This window comes from Argiope bruennichi, chromosome 9, assembly GCF_947563725.1.
Source record: "Argiope bruennichi chromosome 9, qqArgBrue1.1, whole genome shotgun sequence".
NCBI lineage: Eukaryota > Metazoa > Arthropoda > Arachnida > Araneae > Araneidae > Argiope > Argiope bruennichi.
This window is the reverse complement of record NC_079159.1, coordinates 78494810-78514199: the sequence shown is the minus strand read 5'-3', so window position 1 is coordinate 78514199 and position 19390 is coordinate 78494810. Positions and strand designations below refer to the sequence as shown.

The 19390-nt window shown below is 26.3% G+C and overlaps 2 protein-coding genes across 6 annotated transcripts in view; one reads left to right on the top strand and one right to left on the bottom strand.

The window, feature by feature from the left end:
• Positions 1–11237, top strand: part of LOC129985310 (ubiquitin carboxyl-terminal hydrolase 34-like) — a 68597-nt gene extending 57360 nt beyond the window's left edge. For 3 of the 5 annotated variants that reach the window (XM_056095294.1, XM_056095291.1, XM_056095292.1), the window contains exons 68-75: positions 1712–1816; positions 1926–2059; positions 2943–3066; positions 3152–3231; positions 5647–5781; positions 6191–6307; positions 6733–6934; positions 9088–11237. In XM_056095294.1, coding sequence (XP_055951269.1) covers positions 1712–1816; positions 1926–2059; positions 2943–3066; positions 3152–3231; positions 5647–5781; positions 6191–6307; positions 6733–6934; positions 9088–9350 — 1160 coding nt within the window. In that variant the 3' untranslated portion in view covers positions 9351–11237. The remainder of the gene's footprint in view (positions 1–1711; positions 1817–1925; positions 2060–2942; positions 3067–3151; positions 3232–5646; positions 5782–6190; positions 6308–6732; positions 6935–9087) is intronic. The other 2 variants (XM_056095295.1, XM_056095293.1) reach the window with 1 other exon arrangement.
• Positions 11238–13241: 2004 nt separating this feature from the next.
• Positions 13242–19228, bottom strand: LOC129985196 (beta-1,3-galactosyltransferase 6-like). The gene is made up of 2 exons (XM_056095134.1): positions 19128–19228; positions 13242–16626 (listed from the first exon to the last, which is right to left on the bottom strand). Coding segments are annotated over exons 1-2 (987 nt in total). The 5' UTR covers positions 19130–19228; the 3' UTR covers positions 13242–15641.
• Positions 19229–19390: the final 162 nt, after the last annotated feature.

Sequence of the window (19390 nt, the reverse complement as noted above, 5' to 3'; positions counted from 1 at the left end):
AAAAATGGAAATAAAATTATAAAAAGTTTTGAAAAATTTTTTAAAATTATTCTTATTATTTTTTGCTTTGAAATATAAAAATTTTGCTATCCACTCAATTAGCTGTTTTAAATTTTCCTGCTAATGTGGCAATTTTTCTCATCTTATTGAAATCATGTAATTTTATCATAATATTTGTAAAATATTTATTTAATATATTAGTAATATAGCAGTTAACAAAATAGTAATTGAAGGTTATCATGTTAAAAAAAGTTATTAATTGTTGGTGTGAATTTAAAATAGTATCGCAACAATTTAGTATTGAAATGTGTCCAAAAGTTTTCTGTTTATATCTAATTTTATGATATTTGACCTTTAGAAATTTTTTTTTAAATGAATAAAAGTTGATATATATTGCTTTTCTTAAAAAAAGTATCTCTGAATATCCTACTGTTGAAAAGCTTCCAGAAATTGTATTATAAACCAGCAAAAGTGATTGCTTCGAATTTTCTTGTACAGTGTCTAATAAAGTTTGATATTCTCACCTGCCCCACCCCACGTAAATATAATGGATGCTGAGCACAATCATGAATGTCAAGATACTCAGATTTTTATTTTCATTCCCCTGCACATGAGTATTTTGTGCTTCATTTCATAATGTGAATTGAAATAAATGTACATTTTTGGATGTCTTTTTTGCCAATAGACTGAAATCAAAATTTAATGCAGAACTACAATTTTTAGAAACAAGATCACATATCAAATTTCATTTATCAAAGTAATTGCAATTTCAAGTTATTTTGTTTACTTGCATGTGAATACACAGACTTACAAACAGCCCTTCAGAAGATATGATTCAAAATTTGGTATAGTTACAGAAGCTAAAACTGTGTTCAAAATTTTATTCATCTGGGTCTGTCTGTTTATAGTAATTGTTTTCATTACATTGAAGAGACCGACAGGATTCCTGTAAATGAATTTAACTTGAATTTGATAGAAATTTACAAATTTGGGATGCATATCTAAGACTCCAATAAGACTTGTTGACTTGCTATTGCTTTTTGAAAGAAAGATCTTAAAGAAGATCTTTGGGTCAATGAAACTAAATAATTGAAAAATTATAAATCATGAAATTTTTATTAAAAAAATATGGTGCAAGGCCTGGCATTGACAAAACAGTAAAAACGTTTCTTATTAAATGCTTGGGTCAAATATTTAGGTATGATGATACATTCCCAATTAAAAAATGACCTTTTCAATAATATAGGGAAAATTACAAAAACGATCACCTAACCAAATGGATGAATAGTTTTGAAAAGGATCTGAATAAATTGTAGTGAAGGCTATAACATTGGATAGAACAAGATAGCAACAAATTAGGAAACGTCCTTGTTCTGTAACAGGCTGTAGTGCTTGAGCATACCATTTGTGTAGTTCAAAGCATTTTTGAGTTAATATGCTTGCAGGCAGACATAATTTTTTTAAAAAAGTGTTTCAACTGTGGGGAGGCATAAAATATGGAGATTCATCAAAATTTGTCAAATTTTTGAGAACTACAATATATTTGTCTTATATGCTTCATACGTGAGAAAATAAAAAGTATTATTTGTTCCATAAAAGGAATTGAAATTATTTTTTTCATATTTGTATCTATTCTTAATCTGATGTAATATGGTTACAAAATTTTTTTTTTCTCAAACTAATCCTTTTTTTTCCCCCCCTTATTTTGTAGAAGTACTGCAGGAAATGGTCTTACTTTATCCAAATGAAAGTTTATCTACATTGGTTCCTTTACTTGCCAGCTGTCATGCCAGTTTTCAAGAAAGTAATTCTCCAGGTATGCAAGCGTTGCTAATTTTCAGTTTTTCTCTTTTAATCATCCCTTTTGTTTGTTATGTAATATATACATAAAATAGTTAGCCTATAGATATATTTTAAAATTTCAGCTATTGTTCTAGGTGGCACTGGCCCTTTCTTTCCAAGAAGAGGTCAGAAGCTGTTACCTACTAAAACAAGTGTACGCCCTCCTAGACCTGTTGTCCAAATGTTCCTACATGCCAGTCAGCTGGAATCTGCAAAAGTAAGCAGAACTTTATTTTACTAAATATAGGAACAGAAATAACAAATTAGAAAACAGTATCAAATTTCAATTTGTCACTGTTATTTTAACGTGAAGTTCATTTGTAAGAATGTTTTTTCTTTGCATGAAATTACTCAAAATTTTAAAATTCTTGTTTCTTTGATTCTAAATTATTCTGTTATTTATGAGAAAATAATTTATTGCGATCAGTTGTTTTTAGATAACCCATCTTTTCAGTTCTAAAAAATATTTTTTTTATTTAACTGTTTATTTGACATAGTTGCTCAGAAGCAACATGTGTTTTGATTTGCAATTCAGAGATAAAATGCTTTGCATGTTATTGTGATCTTGCCTTAATTCACAGATTATTAGGTAATAATATAAACAAATTAAAATAAATTTTTAAGAGATAATTAGATTAAAATCAATAAACTAATTTGTTTAAATTTCTAAGAACAAATAAATATATTATGCATAACCTTCTTTCTTAGCATGTGAAACATATTTTTACATAGCCTTCTTTCTTAATATGCACATTTAAAAGATTTTTTTTATCACAACTTTTCACTATTTGTCAATAAAGCAATCAACAGATACATTATTAAAATGCACATAACATGTTTATAAAAATTTGATTTCAATTTTTAAAAATTCATAATGAGTTCTAATATTAAATTATACGAGACTAATTGATTTTATATATAATTTATAATTTTAAAAAACGCATAAGTTACTATTCTGTTTGAATTAATTGGGACAAATAAGGGGGTGGGATAATTTTTTCTTTTCTTTTCGAAGCTTCCATAAATACTTATTATACTCATTAAAAATTAATTGAATTGATTTAAAATCTGTTTCTTATATTTCAATTTTAATGTTTTAGGGAGTTGATGAAGACTATGACCACCAGTTGATTGATTTTTATTTACCTTATCATCAGCTAATTGATATGTTATGTCGAGTTGCAATTTCAAATGAATGTATAACTGCTGATCTTGTCAGTTTAAGTAAGTTCTCTATTTAGTATTTTTCTTTAATTTATTATAATTAATATTGATAATGACTTTCTCACATGAATGTCTTGTTTTTAAGGTGCAATGCTTGCCATAGAAGGAGTCCCATTGCATTTACCAGTATTTCCTAAGTTGTGGTTAGATATTATTCATTCTGAGGTATGTTTTTTTTTTTTCTCACTATTTAGTCTGATACTTTTTTTTATACACTGTGATATGGATGCAGAATTAAACGATTACTTTGAGATCCAATTTTACCATTCATTGTGTATTAAATCTGGTGTAGGACAGATGCTTTTTAGCAAATGTTGAATTTTAGAGTTGCATCTGTTGGTTTGATGTCGCCTTAGTCATTTTATCACAATTTAAAATTACAAGAACCATCCCAATATACTATTCATCTAGTTTAAAGTGAGGCATCAATCTAATCAAACTAAAACAATATTTTTTTACAAATATGGTTAATCGGATTTAATTTAATAAATTGAAGCCAGTATTGAAAGTAAAAAAAAATTTCTTTTCTCTTTTCTTTAATTATCTTTGTTTTTATAGCATGAAGTGAAAATTATTAAATTGATCATTTATGCAATATTTTTTTGCAAGGATTAATATTAATTTTAATATCCATTTTATTTCAACAGATATGTGATAATTCACATTAGAGAAAGGTTTGTTTCCAAAACGTCGAGTTGAAATTAAAAAATAAAAAACTGTGTAGTGCAAAAGCTTGTAGTTTAACTATTGAATTAATAAACTAATAATTGAAAATAATAAAATTATATGCATTGATACATACAAAACAAATTAAATTTGCATTAAAAAATTCCTGAATTCATATTGGATTTAGTTAATTTGTCTTTCCTAAAAATTATTTCTAGCAACCAGCCTTATTCTGTTTGGTTGTATTCATCCATATTTTGCACTTCATGCTATTATTGATTTATTAATGCAAATAAATTTCTCTAGTAAAAGAAAATTATAAAAACTATATTATTTTTAGCAATGTGTAGTCTTTCAAAAGTACATTTAATCCATTCAGGGGCAGTGGTTGTAAAAAAAGACAGTAATTTTAAAATTTTCGATTAAGAACTAATGGCTTTAAAATTCCAAAAATTCTTGGAAAAATATCTAGTCTCCTTTTAGAAAAATAGACGGCACATGAATAATTTTAGTTTTTTTTTGGGGGGCAATAATTTTGTTAATTTTTTTTTTTTTTTTTGCCTCAAATTTGTTAAATTTTGACCTTTTTAAGAAATGAAATTTTATCAAAATCAATCCCCCCACTTATCCAATCTATCCTCCATTCTTACAACATCCATGAGTTACTAAATAATAATCTTGTTTAATCAAATTAAGAACAAACCAAATTGGTTGATTCGCAGGTGTCCACATTTGAGGACACCACCCATCTGAGACGTCTGTTTCTTGGTTCGCCTATCTATCTGTGAAAAGTGTAATCTGATATTTTGCAGAGAAGGATGTTATGTTGATTCTGTGTTCAGAGGGGAGTTTTGTTTATTTATTTTCCCATTCGGGAAAAAGAAATCAAAGTTTGAATTCAGAAAACATTTCACATTTAAGATTTGTCCCTTTTTTTTTTTTTTTTTTTTTTTCTTAACTGTTACTTATGCTTCACCTTTATGTTCTGCTTTATTTTTTGCTATCTTTTTTCTGTAAATATTTAGTTTTATATAGCCATTTTTTATTTAAACTTTTTTCATAATTATTATTATTGCATTCAGCATGTAAAAATTGTGCAGAGAAAGATTAAAAACAAGTGTTCAGCATATGCCCATCAATTGTCTCCCTCAAAAATATTCATTGTGCAATATCAAAAATGTGCACAAAACACGAACAATGTGCAAAACAATTTCCCATTATGTGTTAGAAAAAAGACATTCCCAAATGTTTTGAGAAATTTCATGCCAAATGATATTTTTAATTTTGATTTTTTTTTCACTTTATAAATCAATTAAAATTAACTCTTAGTTAATAAAATTTAATTGCCAATATTTATTTTTTGCATTTTAATCGGATAATTTTTATTCTTAGCTGAATTTAGTTATAATTTATATTAAATCTTACTATATCTTATTTTTTAATTATTTATATTTATAAGATTTAATTTAGAATTTTTGTAGTAAATATATTGTATTTTGTATATTTAATATTTAAATGTTTTCAAAGTACCGTGAACATGAATAAAATTATCCATAAACCTAAAATATTTATAATTACTGTTGTCATAAGGAATTTACACAATTACTTCAAAAGATTTTCTTATACAGAAATACTCTACACAGGTGGTGTCCTCATATGAGGGAGACACCGCCACCTGCTAAAGGAGTCAATTTTTTTTTTTTTTTTTTTTTTTAAATTTTGACTGCAAAGTCCAAATGTAAATATTCTATTAACCACACTAATTGTTTTTTCATTATATTAAAAAAAATTTAATGACCTGTGCCGGAAAGGGTTAAAATGTTATTTGCTAGTTTAAAATAAAATAATTATAATAATTCAGTGTTTTTTTAATATATTTTTTATGAAATTTATTTTTCTTTCCTTTTGTTATAGGTTGGACAGGAATTCATTCAACTTCTATGCAATAGCAGTTATTTTATTGATTATTTAGAATCGGTCCTTTTAGATGAAAGAGCATGTTTAAATCATCCTCTTATATTTCAGCTGTTTTCTATTTTATTGCCCAAAGTAAGTTCGAGCAAAAGTTATATTTACATTTGAAGTTTATTAATTTTATAGGCTGTTTGAATCATAATAATTAAAATCTGATTTATAAAATAACTTATAATTGGAAAATTATTGAACTAAATATGTTTTTGAAATTAACAGAAAAAATTATTCCAATATGTGTATATCTGGAAAACAAAACTAGTAAACAAAACAATCATATATAAATATAGAAATTGAGGGTATGTTATTGCTTTATTTCTTTGATTTTTAGAAGACTGATATATAATGATCCAAATTTTTAAATTATGCATAATTGGAATGATAATTTTAGGTAATTGTGATTTAATTTTGATTTATTTTGCTATTAGAAGTTTTCTGTTTAATATAAAAAATCCTATAATATTAATTACCCTTTTCTATTTTTCAGGTTTCTTCTCAAGTTGTTAATGACCAAATGCTAACATTAGTTTCATCACTGATGACATCATTTGTTAAATCATTTGATGAAAATAATTTATCAAAACAACCTTACAAACTAAATGGAGTAAGTCAGTTTTAGTTTTTTTTTTTTTTTGTTTTGTTTTATTAAAATAAGATTTGGTATATTTAATGACCATTAAATTTAAATGGTTAAATTATATATTACTTCTGAATATTTATTTATTATGCATGTATTTAAAACTATGTATTGCATGAAATTTATTATGAAAGATAATAAAAATATTTGTTTTACCATTACATTAGATTTTAATTTATATATAAGAGGACATCCATATGACTTCTTATTTAAGGCTTATGTATTAATAAAATATGTAACATTTAATTATATCATGCTTGTATTAAATGTCTGTAGCTTTTCTAATATCTTTTATTGTATTTGTACCTTTATTTCATTTTTTTTAATTATTATTATTAAATGAACCCAATGAAAATTTATGGAGATTTTTATGAATGCTTTTATGCTTGCAGGATTTAAGAGCTTTATGTCTCATCTTTTCTGTGGAGCAACCTCACGAAGTTCCTAAAGAATTTATTAAAACTATGCATCGTTTGATTGAACATTGTGATCAACTAACTAAAACAGAAAACTGCAATTCATCTAATTGTAAAGAAGATAAAGAAGTTAAAAAAGACGGTGAGGTTTCTGAAAAGGTTGCAGATGACATTAAAAGTATGCTTTATCTTTGTAATTTTCTATGTTAAAATATATCCTACAAAGTTAAATGGAATTTATATTCTATGATTCATATAATATTCAGCATTGTGGAATAATTACTAACCATTGGAGATTTCTGTCATATATAAAAACAAATTTACTATGTATAAATACAGATTTTGACACTTCACACAATTCTTTTATCACCAATTCAACAATAGCCTTAAACAGATTATGGCTTCTTTGAGAGAGGGGAAAAACAATGATATACTGCAATAGTTATGATTTAAATGAATTTTATTAATTTTTCATATTGTAGGTAATTTTATTTATAAGTTGTTTTATAATGATTGATATGTTTGAACTTCTTTATTTCAGAATACAAATTACCCATGCATGTTCAGAACATGCATTGATCCAATTTAAAATTTTTCCAAAAAGATCCAAAGAATTTTCTGATTGTTGGTAAATCATAATAATAATTATTCTGTTTCACATAGCTATATGACTGTGGAAAGAGGATTTAGTGTCAACAAAGATATGTTTGTTAAAACTCTGAAATTTTTTTTTTTCTTTAGTTGGTCTAAGAACTGTGTAGGATTCTACAGTATACAATATTAGTTCATATGACGTATTATGAAACTTAAGAAAAGCAGAAAAGGAGGGGGGGGGGGAGAAAGCATTCAACAAGCACAAGAAACTTTAGAAATTAAATTATTGCAAAAGAAGGGGAAAAATGAACAAATGACAGAAAAATCTGCAGAAATTGTTGCTTAAATGTATGAATTGGCAAATAAATAAATAATTTTAAAAAATAAATAAATAAAAATTAAAAAAATAACTTAACAAACAGCATTTTTTTTATTTATCTTTAAATGATATGTATCATGATAATAAAAATATTTTTTCGGTGTTTTATTTCCCCCTATTCCTTGATATTAATTGACTTTAAATTTGTGAGCATGAGCAATATCTTTTTATTCTTAATATGTCAGTTTGTTTTGTAGAATTTTAGGCTGTAATAAAGAATTTTTTTTTCTTTTTACAAATACAAACATTCATTTAATATAATATTGTTTCAAGTAATGATGAATTGTTGTTTACTTCACTTTGTTTCTTCCCATTGATAAAAACTAGGAGTGTATTATTATACTATTGCTACTAGCATGTACTCTTCATGCTCTTTCTCTCATACAACAGAAAAAAAAACTGGGATATTTTTTTTTTTTTTTAAACCAGATTTGAGTGCCAATCCTGTAAGACTTGGAAAGATTGCTGCTTTGATAAGCAAGTTGGAAATAACAATTCAAAATTTTTTGGAAAGAATTGTTATAGACAAATAAAATTCTACGGGTTTGCTTTGTAGTGGGTGTATGATTGAACACAATCAACAGGCCTCAATAGCAAATGATGTTTATTAACACATGGACACGAATAAACAGATGACAAAACTCAGCTGAGATGTACACAAGCAATACACAGCAGCACACTTAGTAAAAAAACAGTTGTTTAGTAGTAATCAATAGCTAACAACAGTTTCATCACACAAAGCAGCCAGACAGAACTCAGTAGGAGGAATCTATGTAGCTATTCGCTACGGTCTTTCCAAGCACCTGCAGTTTGCCATAGTCTCCTCCTTTTAGCTATATCCAACAGCCGATTGACTACTCCACACACTATTTGATGCTGCTTCTATAATACACTTCTAGATTCAGCTCGCCGCTCAATTTGCCAATCGCTTGAGCTCCACTCACTGTTTGTGCTTTGCTGGACTGATCCAACTAATTCACCTAATGACTTCATATGCGACTCTATACCACTCCTCGACTGTCTTTGTTGGTCTTTTATAGTTTCCAGAACAAGGCAAAGAATGTTCTTGAACCATCAAGCCTATCTCAGCTTTTATTGGTTCTATTGTCAAAATTCTTGGAAGATTCTAGTATCATCCATTTTGTTGTAAAATTTATTGTCAAGCCTGGGGGTCATTGATCAGCATCCAATAGAGCTGATCATAAAGCGGTCTTTCTTATAATGGAACTAACCATCCTGGGAAACATTGCAGATTCGTAACATTATTAAACATTGATGCACTAGTTTTTATATTTGAATATTTTGAATAATTAATATTCAGCATTAAAAAAGTTTTGCTAATTCTTTTTTTTTTTTAGATGAAAATCAGCAGTCACCAACAACATCTACTGATTATCATCCAGCAAAACGTCAACGATTGGGGTCTTTTGATAAAGAATTATCATCCGTTAGAAGTGAAAGTAACTCTCCTACTAAATCATTAGACGAAAAGAAAATTTTGCAACCTGAACTGTACGACTCTTTTATAGTGCCACCACTTTCCTCATCTCCAGCAAGATGGGCTGAAATACTTCATAAATCAGCTTCAACCTTAGTTTCTATACTTCAGGGAGACAGCTGAGACTAGAAAGAAATTAGGACTATAAAATAACTGCTGTAAAAGTGTAAACGAAAAGAATTTGAGTGATATGCTCAAAAATGTGGCAAGTTATGTATCTGTGATCTCAAGCTACAGCCATTCCAAACTACAAATACTCAAAAATAATATTTGGAGTAGCTTGACATTCTGTCCTATTAAAAGTATATAGTTGATTATGGACTTTAAAAGGGATTTTCATCAAGCCAAAGACCTTGCATTCATCTCTACACAAAGAGCATGAGCAAATGCAGTTTTTGATGCAAGTTTGTGCAGCAGAAAACTTTAGAGCCAAAGGACTGCACCATCATGCTTTGTTCTCTAGACCTAGGAGAGTGTAAAAATTCTTTGTAAATTAAAAAAAAAAGAAAAAGGAAAAACAAAGTTTTGTCATTTTACAATCACCAGCTAAAAGAAAAGCAAGGGAAAAAAATGTTTTTATCATGTCATGGTGACTTACATAAACTATCGAGCATACAAAATGAGATTATAAGTATATTTCATTTTAATGTTAAATGTAAAATATATGTTGTGCATTTTTTTAATTTTCAAACTCATTTGTTTCGAAAGTTATTTTATCGAAATCAACACCATTTTCGCCATTTGTATTAAATTTAAAAGCCCAGTTTTTTTTGTTTTGTTTTTCAAACATCAATAAATGCAAGACTTGTTTTCTTTTACAGTAAATTAGAAATTATGTATAATGTTTTGTATATAAATAGGTGAAACTCAAATGTGTGCATTATTTGCTGTATTAAGAGGCTAATGATATGTGTACATATTTTGCATGAGCAGGTATATCAGGGAGGTGGTTTCCTTTCCTTTCCTCTGATTAGCTGCTTGGATGATTTTGTGTGATAAAATTAGCCTAAAGTAAATTTGATAACAAAGCTTTTTAATATATTATGTTATAAATGAAACTTGTAAATTATGACTACTTATGTTCTAAAAATAATTATTTAAAGTGAAAAAAATTATATATTTTTAATGATTGATTTTATAATGATGTATCTACAGTTTAGTTTATAAATGCCCAAAATTTGTAAAGTTTCCCCAAATATTAAAATTCTGTCAAAAAGAATTGTTATGATGGAACACTTGTAGATTGGTGTTGTATTCTTAAAACCCTGGAATTGGAAATTTTTTTTTTCAGAAAAAAAAAAAAAAAAACATTCATCTACCTCAAGCTTTTATCTAATCTGTTTTTGAATAGTATTCACTCAGTTATGTTTGCAGTTCCAAATTATTTTAAACGTTGAAATCTCTGCTATGTATATTTTTTTTTTTTTTTTTTGTCAATGAATTTTATTTCAAACATAAGATCAGGAGTAATTCCGTTTGAAATTCTCTTAATACTATAACAATATCAAAAAGTCATTATCTAATTATAATCAAAAAATAATTTAATTTACTACATTTTGTTGTCCTAATATTAGATTTTAGATAAATATTAGTTCATTAAGGACAATATTTTAATTATTCATTATGTTTACTTCAAAACCATTTACATTAATTGCTTTATACAGTTTTGAAAAATATGCTTACACTATTCAGAAAATTACTGAAAAATATTCTTTGATTTACATCTAAATTTGTTCATCTTATTATTAAAAGGCTGCATTTTCTAACTTGATATAACAAGCACATTTGAAATCTTTACCCCCCATTTTCTCAAAGCCTCAAAAGACCATTCTCACTATTTAAATTTAGGTTATTTTCATTCTAAATATCTTTCTAAGAGTTGTGAAATAACTTAAATTATTTGATACATGTTTATGAATGTGATATTTATGTTTTCATTATTTTAATGCATTATTCAAAACTTAATGCAATATTTTTAAATGGTTTAAATAAAAACTGTTATACAGCTCAGTATGTGCTTTTATTTAAAATATTGTTTAGACCAAACAAAATATTGTAAAATTATTTTAAAAAAAAATAATGAACATACCTAAATTACTGGCAAAAAATGTAATTTTTTTACAAATATAAAAAATTCTTTTTTATTATATAGTGACAAAATGGTAAAAGATACACTATTTAAAAAAAAAAAAATGGTCTCTTGATGATAGATTTCATTTGAAGACACTGCCATTTAACTTCATTCTGATAATTTTCCAGCTACATTGTGTGTGTGTGTGTGTGTATACACACATACATTTAATTTCTATATAATATACACACATACATTTAATTTCTATATTAAAATATATGAATAAGTCAACTCTAATGCTTAGTTCTTGTAAAATTTTCAAAGTGATAAATATTTCCTTGATATGTTTCTTAAAATAATTTCAATTCAAATAGTTTAAATTCATATGAAAAATCTCATTTTCCTAAGGTTCTATTTCTATTTCAGATTTTAACAAGAAAAGATATTTTTACATATTCCAATTATAACTAACACACATAAATTCTATACATTTCTAATGATATTTTATTTTGGTTTTTAATTTAAAACCCACATTATGATAATGTAATATTAATAATATGATATGCAATATATACTATATCTAAATAGTGTCATGTAAAATGAATGATGAAAAAAAAAAATCATTGAAATCACTCTTAATAAATTATACAGAAAACAATCCACAACCACTAAAAGAAGATATGCATACAATTGAAGGCTCTGGACAGAGGTCAATATACTGCATTAACCTTCTCTACTCTGCTACACTTTTAACAACTGGCTACTGGAGCTAGAGTGGCAAAATCTATACTTAACTATTTGCTGGCTAATAAGTGCTTATTAAGAAAGGATATATTGAAATTTCAACTCAATTATTAAACTAAAAATAATCAAAATTTCATATTTCTCCTCAACAATTTTGAAGTATATAATTATACAAAACCAATTCTTAGTTTAAAAAAAAAAAAAAATATTTTCATATATATATATATATATGTTACAATGCTTTCCATTGTAACATTATTATTTATTAATTTTGCTTATACATGCATGTTATTACTGGTATATAATTAGGATAGACAAACCAAGTTTAAAACATTACTGTGCTATGATGTCCTTGAATTAGAAGTTTAAATCTGCCAATGCAAAAAAAAATGGTGGGCAGAAAAATATAATCTGGATTTGAGTGAATTTTCCTTTTAAAAATTGGAGAACTTATTTTACAATCTATTCTATAATAGGAATTTTATTTTGTGCCAACATACTATATTACTGAATCTGTCAACCATTATGTCTAAGTTTAATTATCAGTAGAATATGCTTTTTCATCAATAATATATATATACTACTGTTTCAAAATAGAAATATATGTATTGCATGACAGTATTGTATTCATAAGTTTGCACAATATTCTTCAAAAATGCTGCAATTGAACTTCAATTCATTTTAAGTAACTTATTTGAATATAGTTTTGTGCAATTCAATATACCATTGGCAAGCAGAAAAGTTGAATCTATAATAAAGTATATCGTTTTGAAATGAAATAAGAATATAATTAAATATTTTTGGCAAATTTATATTGAAGTGAGAATATTACAAAAATCAAGCAAATAATTCAATTCTACAGAGAGATTGTTAATGTCTTTTATTAGATCATATAACAAAAGAATTACAGTCAGATCTTTAAATTTTTTGCATTAACACTTGAATACATTTTCATTGGTGTTGACTTGTTTACCTTAAAGTTGATGAAAGTAAGTCAAGAAAATAAATGTGATGATACAGACATTTCATTTATGTAAATTGCAGTATACAATATAAGTAAACTATTTCATTTGTAAAAGAATTGCAAGACAAATTATTACAAATAAGATTCCTTTAAATAAAAAATAATAAAATTTAAGGAAATCATTAGTAGTTTTTAATTATTTTTGAAAAAACTTTAAACAAAGTTTTTAAAATGCAATTTCAAAACCTAAAATATTGGCATTCTACATTTAATGTATAAAAAATATATTGAATAATACTTCAAAAAAATTTCATGAGTACAAGGCTTATATTTTGAGTCTACTTTAAACTTGATTCAGAAACTGCCAATCAACTAAAATGTCTTGCATTTTTATTACAGATCTCAGGAAATCTGGTACTGCAATGTTTTGCTGCTAAAAATTAAAGTCACAAACATCAGCATAGTTTGATAATCATCAGCATCAGTATTTTTTTGATAATTTTTCAGGAAGTAACTGCAGTATATGGGGAAAATGAATCAGCAAGTTGCTTAATTAAAAATTTATTAACATTGAATATTTTTATTCGGCCCATTGAAACTGCTTTATTCTGTTTATATAAACAGAACTAGGTATACACCAAATAGATATATGGTGGCATACTATATACCACCATACCTAGGTATATATGTATACTGCCATTTGTCTTTCATAGGATAAATATGCCCTAGTAGTTTTATAGACACAAACAGCTGTTTTTCATTTCAGGGACAAATTGCAGCAGCTGCAAATTAAATCAATGAAATAATTCAATTTTCTGAAAATTATTTACTGCTAATGAAAATGACATCTATCTATAGTACATATCCATGGAATAATGGAAGAAATATTTATATTAATATCAATAACTCAGAATTATGATAATGAAATCAAGTATAAAGATACCGGGATATCCTGGTTGGTAGAGCGTTGGATTCCCATCCCTTGAATTGTGAGTTCGACCCCCGCCGACCGATGACTCCCCGTATGTGGTGGCTGGTGCAACTATAAATCTGTCATGGCCACAAAGTGCTCCAAGTCGTGACAATACCACTGGAGGTACTGGATATGAGGTGATCATTCTCTGATTCGGGTCTATATTACGATCTGTGATTGAATGAATGAAATGTATGAATGAAGTCCGCCCCGTAAAAAGGGTTCAGACATATGAGTAGTAAGTCGTACTCTTGGCCCTACACGGCGCTAAACATCTCTGGCTCATCGGGCTTGTCTGTGACAAGTGCCATCAGAAACAACAACACAAATATAAACATAATGGTTAATAGAGGCATTTGTCCCAGACTATCACTTCCCATTAAAGTAGAAATAGTAATAATAATTCTTAAATTTTATACTACTATAATAAATTCATCAATTGGATGATTATAACTTTTACATTTGATAAATAAAAATTAATTTACCCAATTTATTTTCTTTAAACAAATCAATTCAGAAAGTAAAAATTCTTGTATTAAATGAGAAATTATATGCTTTATGACAAATGTTCAATGGAAAATTTAAAATTCTACTATAATTTTATAACCAAACTACCAATCATAACTCATACCTTTTAAGTAGTTACAATACTAATTGATAAATAATAAAATTAGAAAATAAAAAAAAGATAGTACTATATATATATATATATAAGTCTGTGATTTATAGGCATACTATTATTTTTCATAATGGCAATAAATAACATATTTACAGTTATAAATAAAAAGGCTATTTTACAAAGATAATAGCAAATAAATAAAGAATGCGCTCTATGCACATGACTTGCGGATACTGTTACTACTTTTCTCAATCATGATAAGTAACATTTTTTTTTTTCATTGATAAATAGGGAAGATATTTTTCCATATGCAAGACAGACGAAACCTTATTAAACTAACAAGAAATTTCTTTTATAATATATCATTTTTTCATCATATCCCCTTTTAGATTATACACATGCCAATAACTGTTGCCCTTCAACAGGAAAAGTACTAAATAATTTCACTTTATGTTAAAACAAATTTTAAAAATGGAGATTTGGAAGGAATATGACAGATTTTAAGGACAGATCAGACATAGGAATATATGTTAGAAGACATTGTCTGGCATAAAATGAAATTGGCAATAGAAGTCACCATTATTCCAAACAAACATAGTAAATATAGTATGAGATTATACAGCAATAGTGAGATGATACAAAGATTTTGTGGTGAGTTAGGTGCTTAAAAGGGACAGTCAGATAAGGCATACTTTTTTAACAGATACAAGTCAACAATGAATTATTCACATCGTAGTTTGTTCCACAACCTCCACAGATAGCATTTCTGTAGTTTAATTGACTTCTTCTATATTATATGTACAATATTTAATCGTATACTAACATAAATGCTTTGTGTTTACAATTATATTACTTAAACATTATTTATGTCAAATCACATTTACAATCATCAATTTTTATTTTCATTTTCTTTACATCATTAGTACATACATGGTATTTCCATCTATGTAAAACCAACTTGCTTTGATATGACCAGAATTTTGTAAGAAACTTTTTGAAGCACCTTGTATATTTATCACAATTACTAACAGTTTAAGAAGAACTCATGGTATATGGCTATTATTCCTGATACAGCACAGCGATGGAGGAACATTCCAATTATATTGATACGAATTTCTGTCTCTGTATTCAGAAGAGCATAGGTTTCCTGTTCGTTTGATGTTTTCATATTTTGTTATCATCATTGATGTAGATTGTTTATGAGTAACTAAATATGTATTAAAACAACCTCTTGACATATATTCCGTATCAAACCGAGGATCATGCAGACGCTTAATATCAAAAGGTGCCAGCCATGTACCCAGAGCTACATCTTCATTCTGATACAATGTTAAATAATTTAAGTTCAATACTAGATTTTGTACCAAGTCAGCAGTAATTATATAACCACCTCCTTTTGCATATGGTAAATAGCGATCACAAAGAAACCAAGTGTGTTCTTTCCATTTTCCTTTCATTTTAACTCTAGCTTGGCCATCAAAGAATCCCATATACAACTTTTCATGGGGCTGTTTAGTTAATTCTGAATATAAAATATCCAAACGAACGAAACTGTCATCATCCACTTTCAAAAGAAAAGTGAAGTCAACATATTTGTCTAACCACCGTAGAATTTCACGGAGTTTTCCAGATAATTTTGAGAATGAATCACTGACAATGTCTAGAATCAATAAATCTTCATATTCAGTATGTTCTTTCTGTAAAATATTTTTTTGATGTGAATCCAAAGATGCTGAGCCAACAGCAAAAAAATGTTTGATACTTAAACTTCCTTTGCTTGTAAGCCAAGTTTTTCTAATTATTTGTCGTCTCTCAAAGTTTGTAGGAGCACTAAATATCACTACAACGAGGAAAGCAGCATGTTTTTCAATAACTGACTGAGAATCATCATTGAGTAAATTTTGCTTAGCAAGGAGTGAATTTTGATTGCATGAATCTGAATTCTGAAATGCACCAATGAAGTATCCAATTATGAACAATACACCACAAACACAACAATGAAAGATGGATATTGGAATTCGTCTTCTCCTGTAACAAAACAAAATAAAATTAATGAGGATTATTAATATATATACAGGTATAGATAGATTTAACATTTAAATGTACTAAAATATATTTATGCTAAAAATCTAATTCATTAAGAAAACACGTAGACTATAGAATTTCTGATATTTGTGTCTTAATGAGAAAAATCAATATTTTTTCTCATGATATTGGCAAACATAGTCAATAAACTACTATGACAACACTGGCAATTTTTTATAGTGATTAATCACTGCCATATAGATAATACAAAATATTCATTTTTTTAAAAAATAATGGAAATGTGTAATTTCTATAGTCAGAGTTAGAAAATCCCACAACCCTTCCCTCATTTAACAATCAAAGAAAATACAACTAAAATAAGAAGGAAAAAGAGAATCAAGGGCAAAACAACACAATGAAATAAGCCATAGAATATTTTCAACAAGAAAATATCTGTTTGTTAGAATTAAATCATGCTGAAAAAGATGATTGAACAATTTTTGGATTGAAATTCAACTTAAGATGCCCTTTGATTTTGCTAAGGATACCAGCAGCCAATCAAGATGGTTGATCTAATAATCAATACTATAAAGCCATTATATAATATTCTTGGTTTTATTTATTTATTTAATAACTTAACATCCTTAGGTAGTGAATGTGCCTCTAAACCAAATTTTTTATGGAATATACTATTATATTATATTATATTAAGAAAAAAAAATATCAGAATCAGACAATTTTTAATAAATATATAATATTCTTAATTTTTTTAAATGATTTTCAATCTAAGATTCTTAGTTTTTCACATTTTTATTAATTTTAACATTTTTACAAAACATGATAATACTGAAAATAAAATCAACCAATTTAAGCCAACATCATCAATTAAAAAAAAAAAAAGTTATAGTTTAGATTTCAAAAATTATGACAGGAATAAATCAATAGTAATAATGAAGAAGTTTGTTACCAAATATGGTTATAAATAAAAATGGACAATATAAATATAACACAGATTTGGAATAAAAGATGAACTTCATAAAATAATAAGTGTATGAAACATAGCCACTGAGAAATAAAATAAGTATAATTACTTAAAATTAATACATAAAAATAAAATTAATTGATCTAAAAAATGATACAATTCAATTCAAAAACATTGAAATTTACATTAATGTGCCATATCTGAATATATTTCAAAAAGAGAGAATGCAAAACAATATAAAATAGTTTAATATGATGAAAAAATTGTATTTAAAAATACTTAAAAAAATATTACTCCTATTAACAACTGCAAAGAAAAGAAAAAATCTTAATCACAACTAGAATAATAATTTAAAAATATTTATAAATTTATTTCCGATTTAGAATGGAAGAATTATTCCTTATGGATTATTTCCTTACTTTTGATTTGCTGAAACCTAGAATATTTTAGTTTCATTTACCTCAATTTTATTCTTAAAACAATCTTATTCTTTTTCTACTTATTTTCTTCTTAATTCATTTTGACAAAAATTAATATCAAAATACTTAAAATTGTGAAAACTTTATTTTTAGGACTGACTTTTTTAGCATTAATTTCACATTGTGAAATAATTTAAAATACAGTATATGTACTATATATATGATAGAAAAAAATCTTACATTTTTTGTGCCATTATATGTTTGGTTTAATATGCAGATACACTTTGTAGGAATTAATAAAACCAGTCACCAAAATTAAAAGCATTTGATGGTATCAAAAGTGATGAGAACAATTAAGAACTTATTTAAAGATGACAAACAGTTGCATGACCAAAATTTCACTATAAAAGAAATTATAATGTTAATTTTCTATTACATTATGTTACTAAAAATATATTTAACTCAAGTGCATATTCTTTTACACTCACAAAATGATATCTGAAAAATTTTCACAAATAAGAAATTATTAGTTTTTATATTGTATTCCAAAACATTTAAAGAATTGAAAAAAAAATTAGCAGTGATAGAACAACAATATTATACACTATATTAGATGAGAACAAATTATCTTACATTAAAGGGCTACAGCATGCAGAATATATATATATATATATTAAAACAAAGCATAATTTTATATTTATGATATAGAGCTGTAAATATCATTGTGATTTAAAAAGTCCATTCGACAAAATTAAACATAAAATTTAAAGAGAGTAAAGAGAGAGCTATAAAGAAGGAAAAACTTTTGAAAAGAATATTGTATTAATGGTTGATATTATTCCATGGGTGTTCTCTTATCCTGCACTTCAAAATACTACAAAATAAATTGCTATAATTTAAAAAAAATCTTTTCAAAAATCGAATCGGAAATGTTTATCATCATTCTGCATATATAAAGGCAAACTATTCATATCATTAAATATTTGGTCGCAAGAAAGGAAAGAAAAAAATCAGCAGGATTCTTTAAGTTCACATAAAAAATAAAAATCAAAAGATATATATTCGAGAAGAAAATTAATAATATCAGTAATAAAATAACTTACATTTTCTAAAAATTTATTTCCGAGGTACGATGCATTCAAAACTTTTCACATTGGTTTTGTTTTCATTTTGTCGGTATATGAATGAAAACAAAACGAAGATTGATTGATTGGTAATATAAGCATGGGCATTTAAAATTGCATAACCTTTTCTTATAGATGATACGTAATTTTTAGAATTTTCAGGCAATTTTAGAGTAAAATTTCAACAAAATGAAAATAAATTCAATTTTTCAGTCATTATGAGAGTATTTTATTTCCAGAAA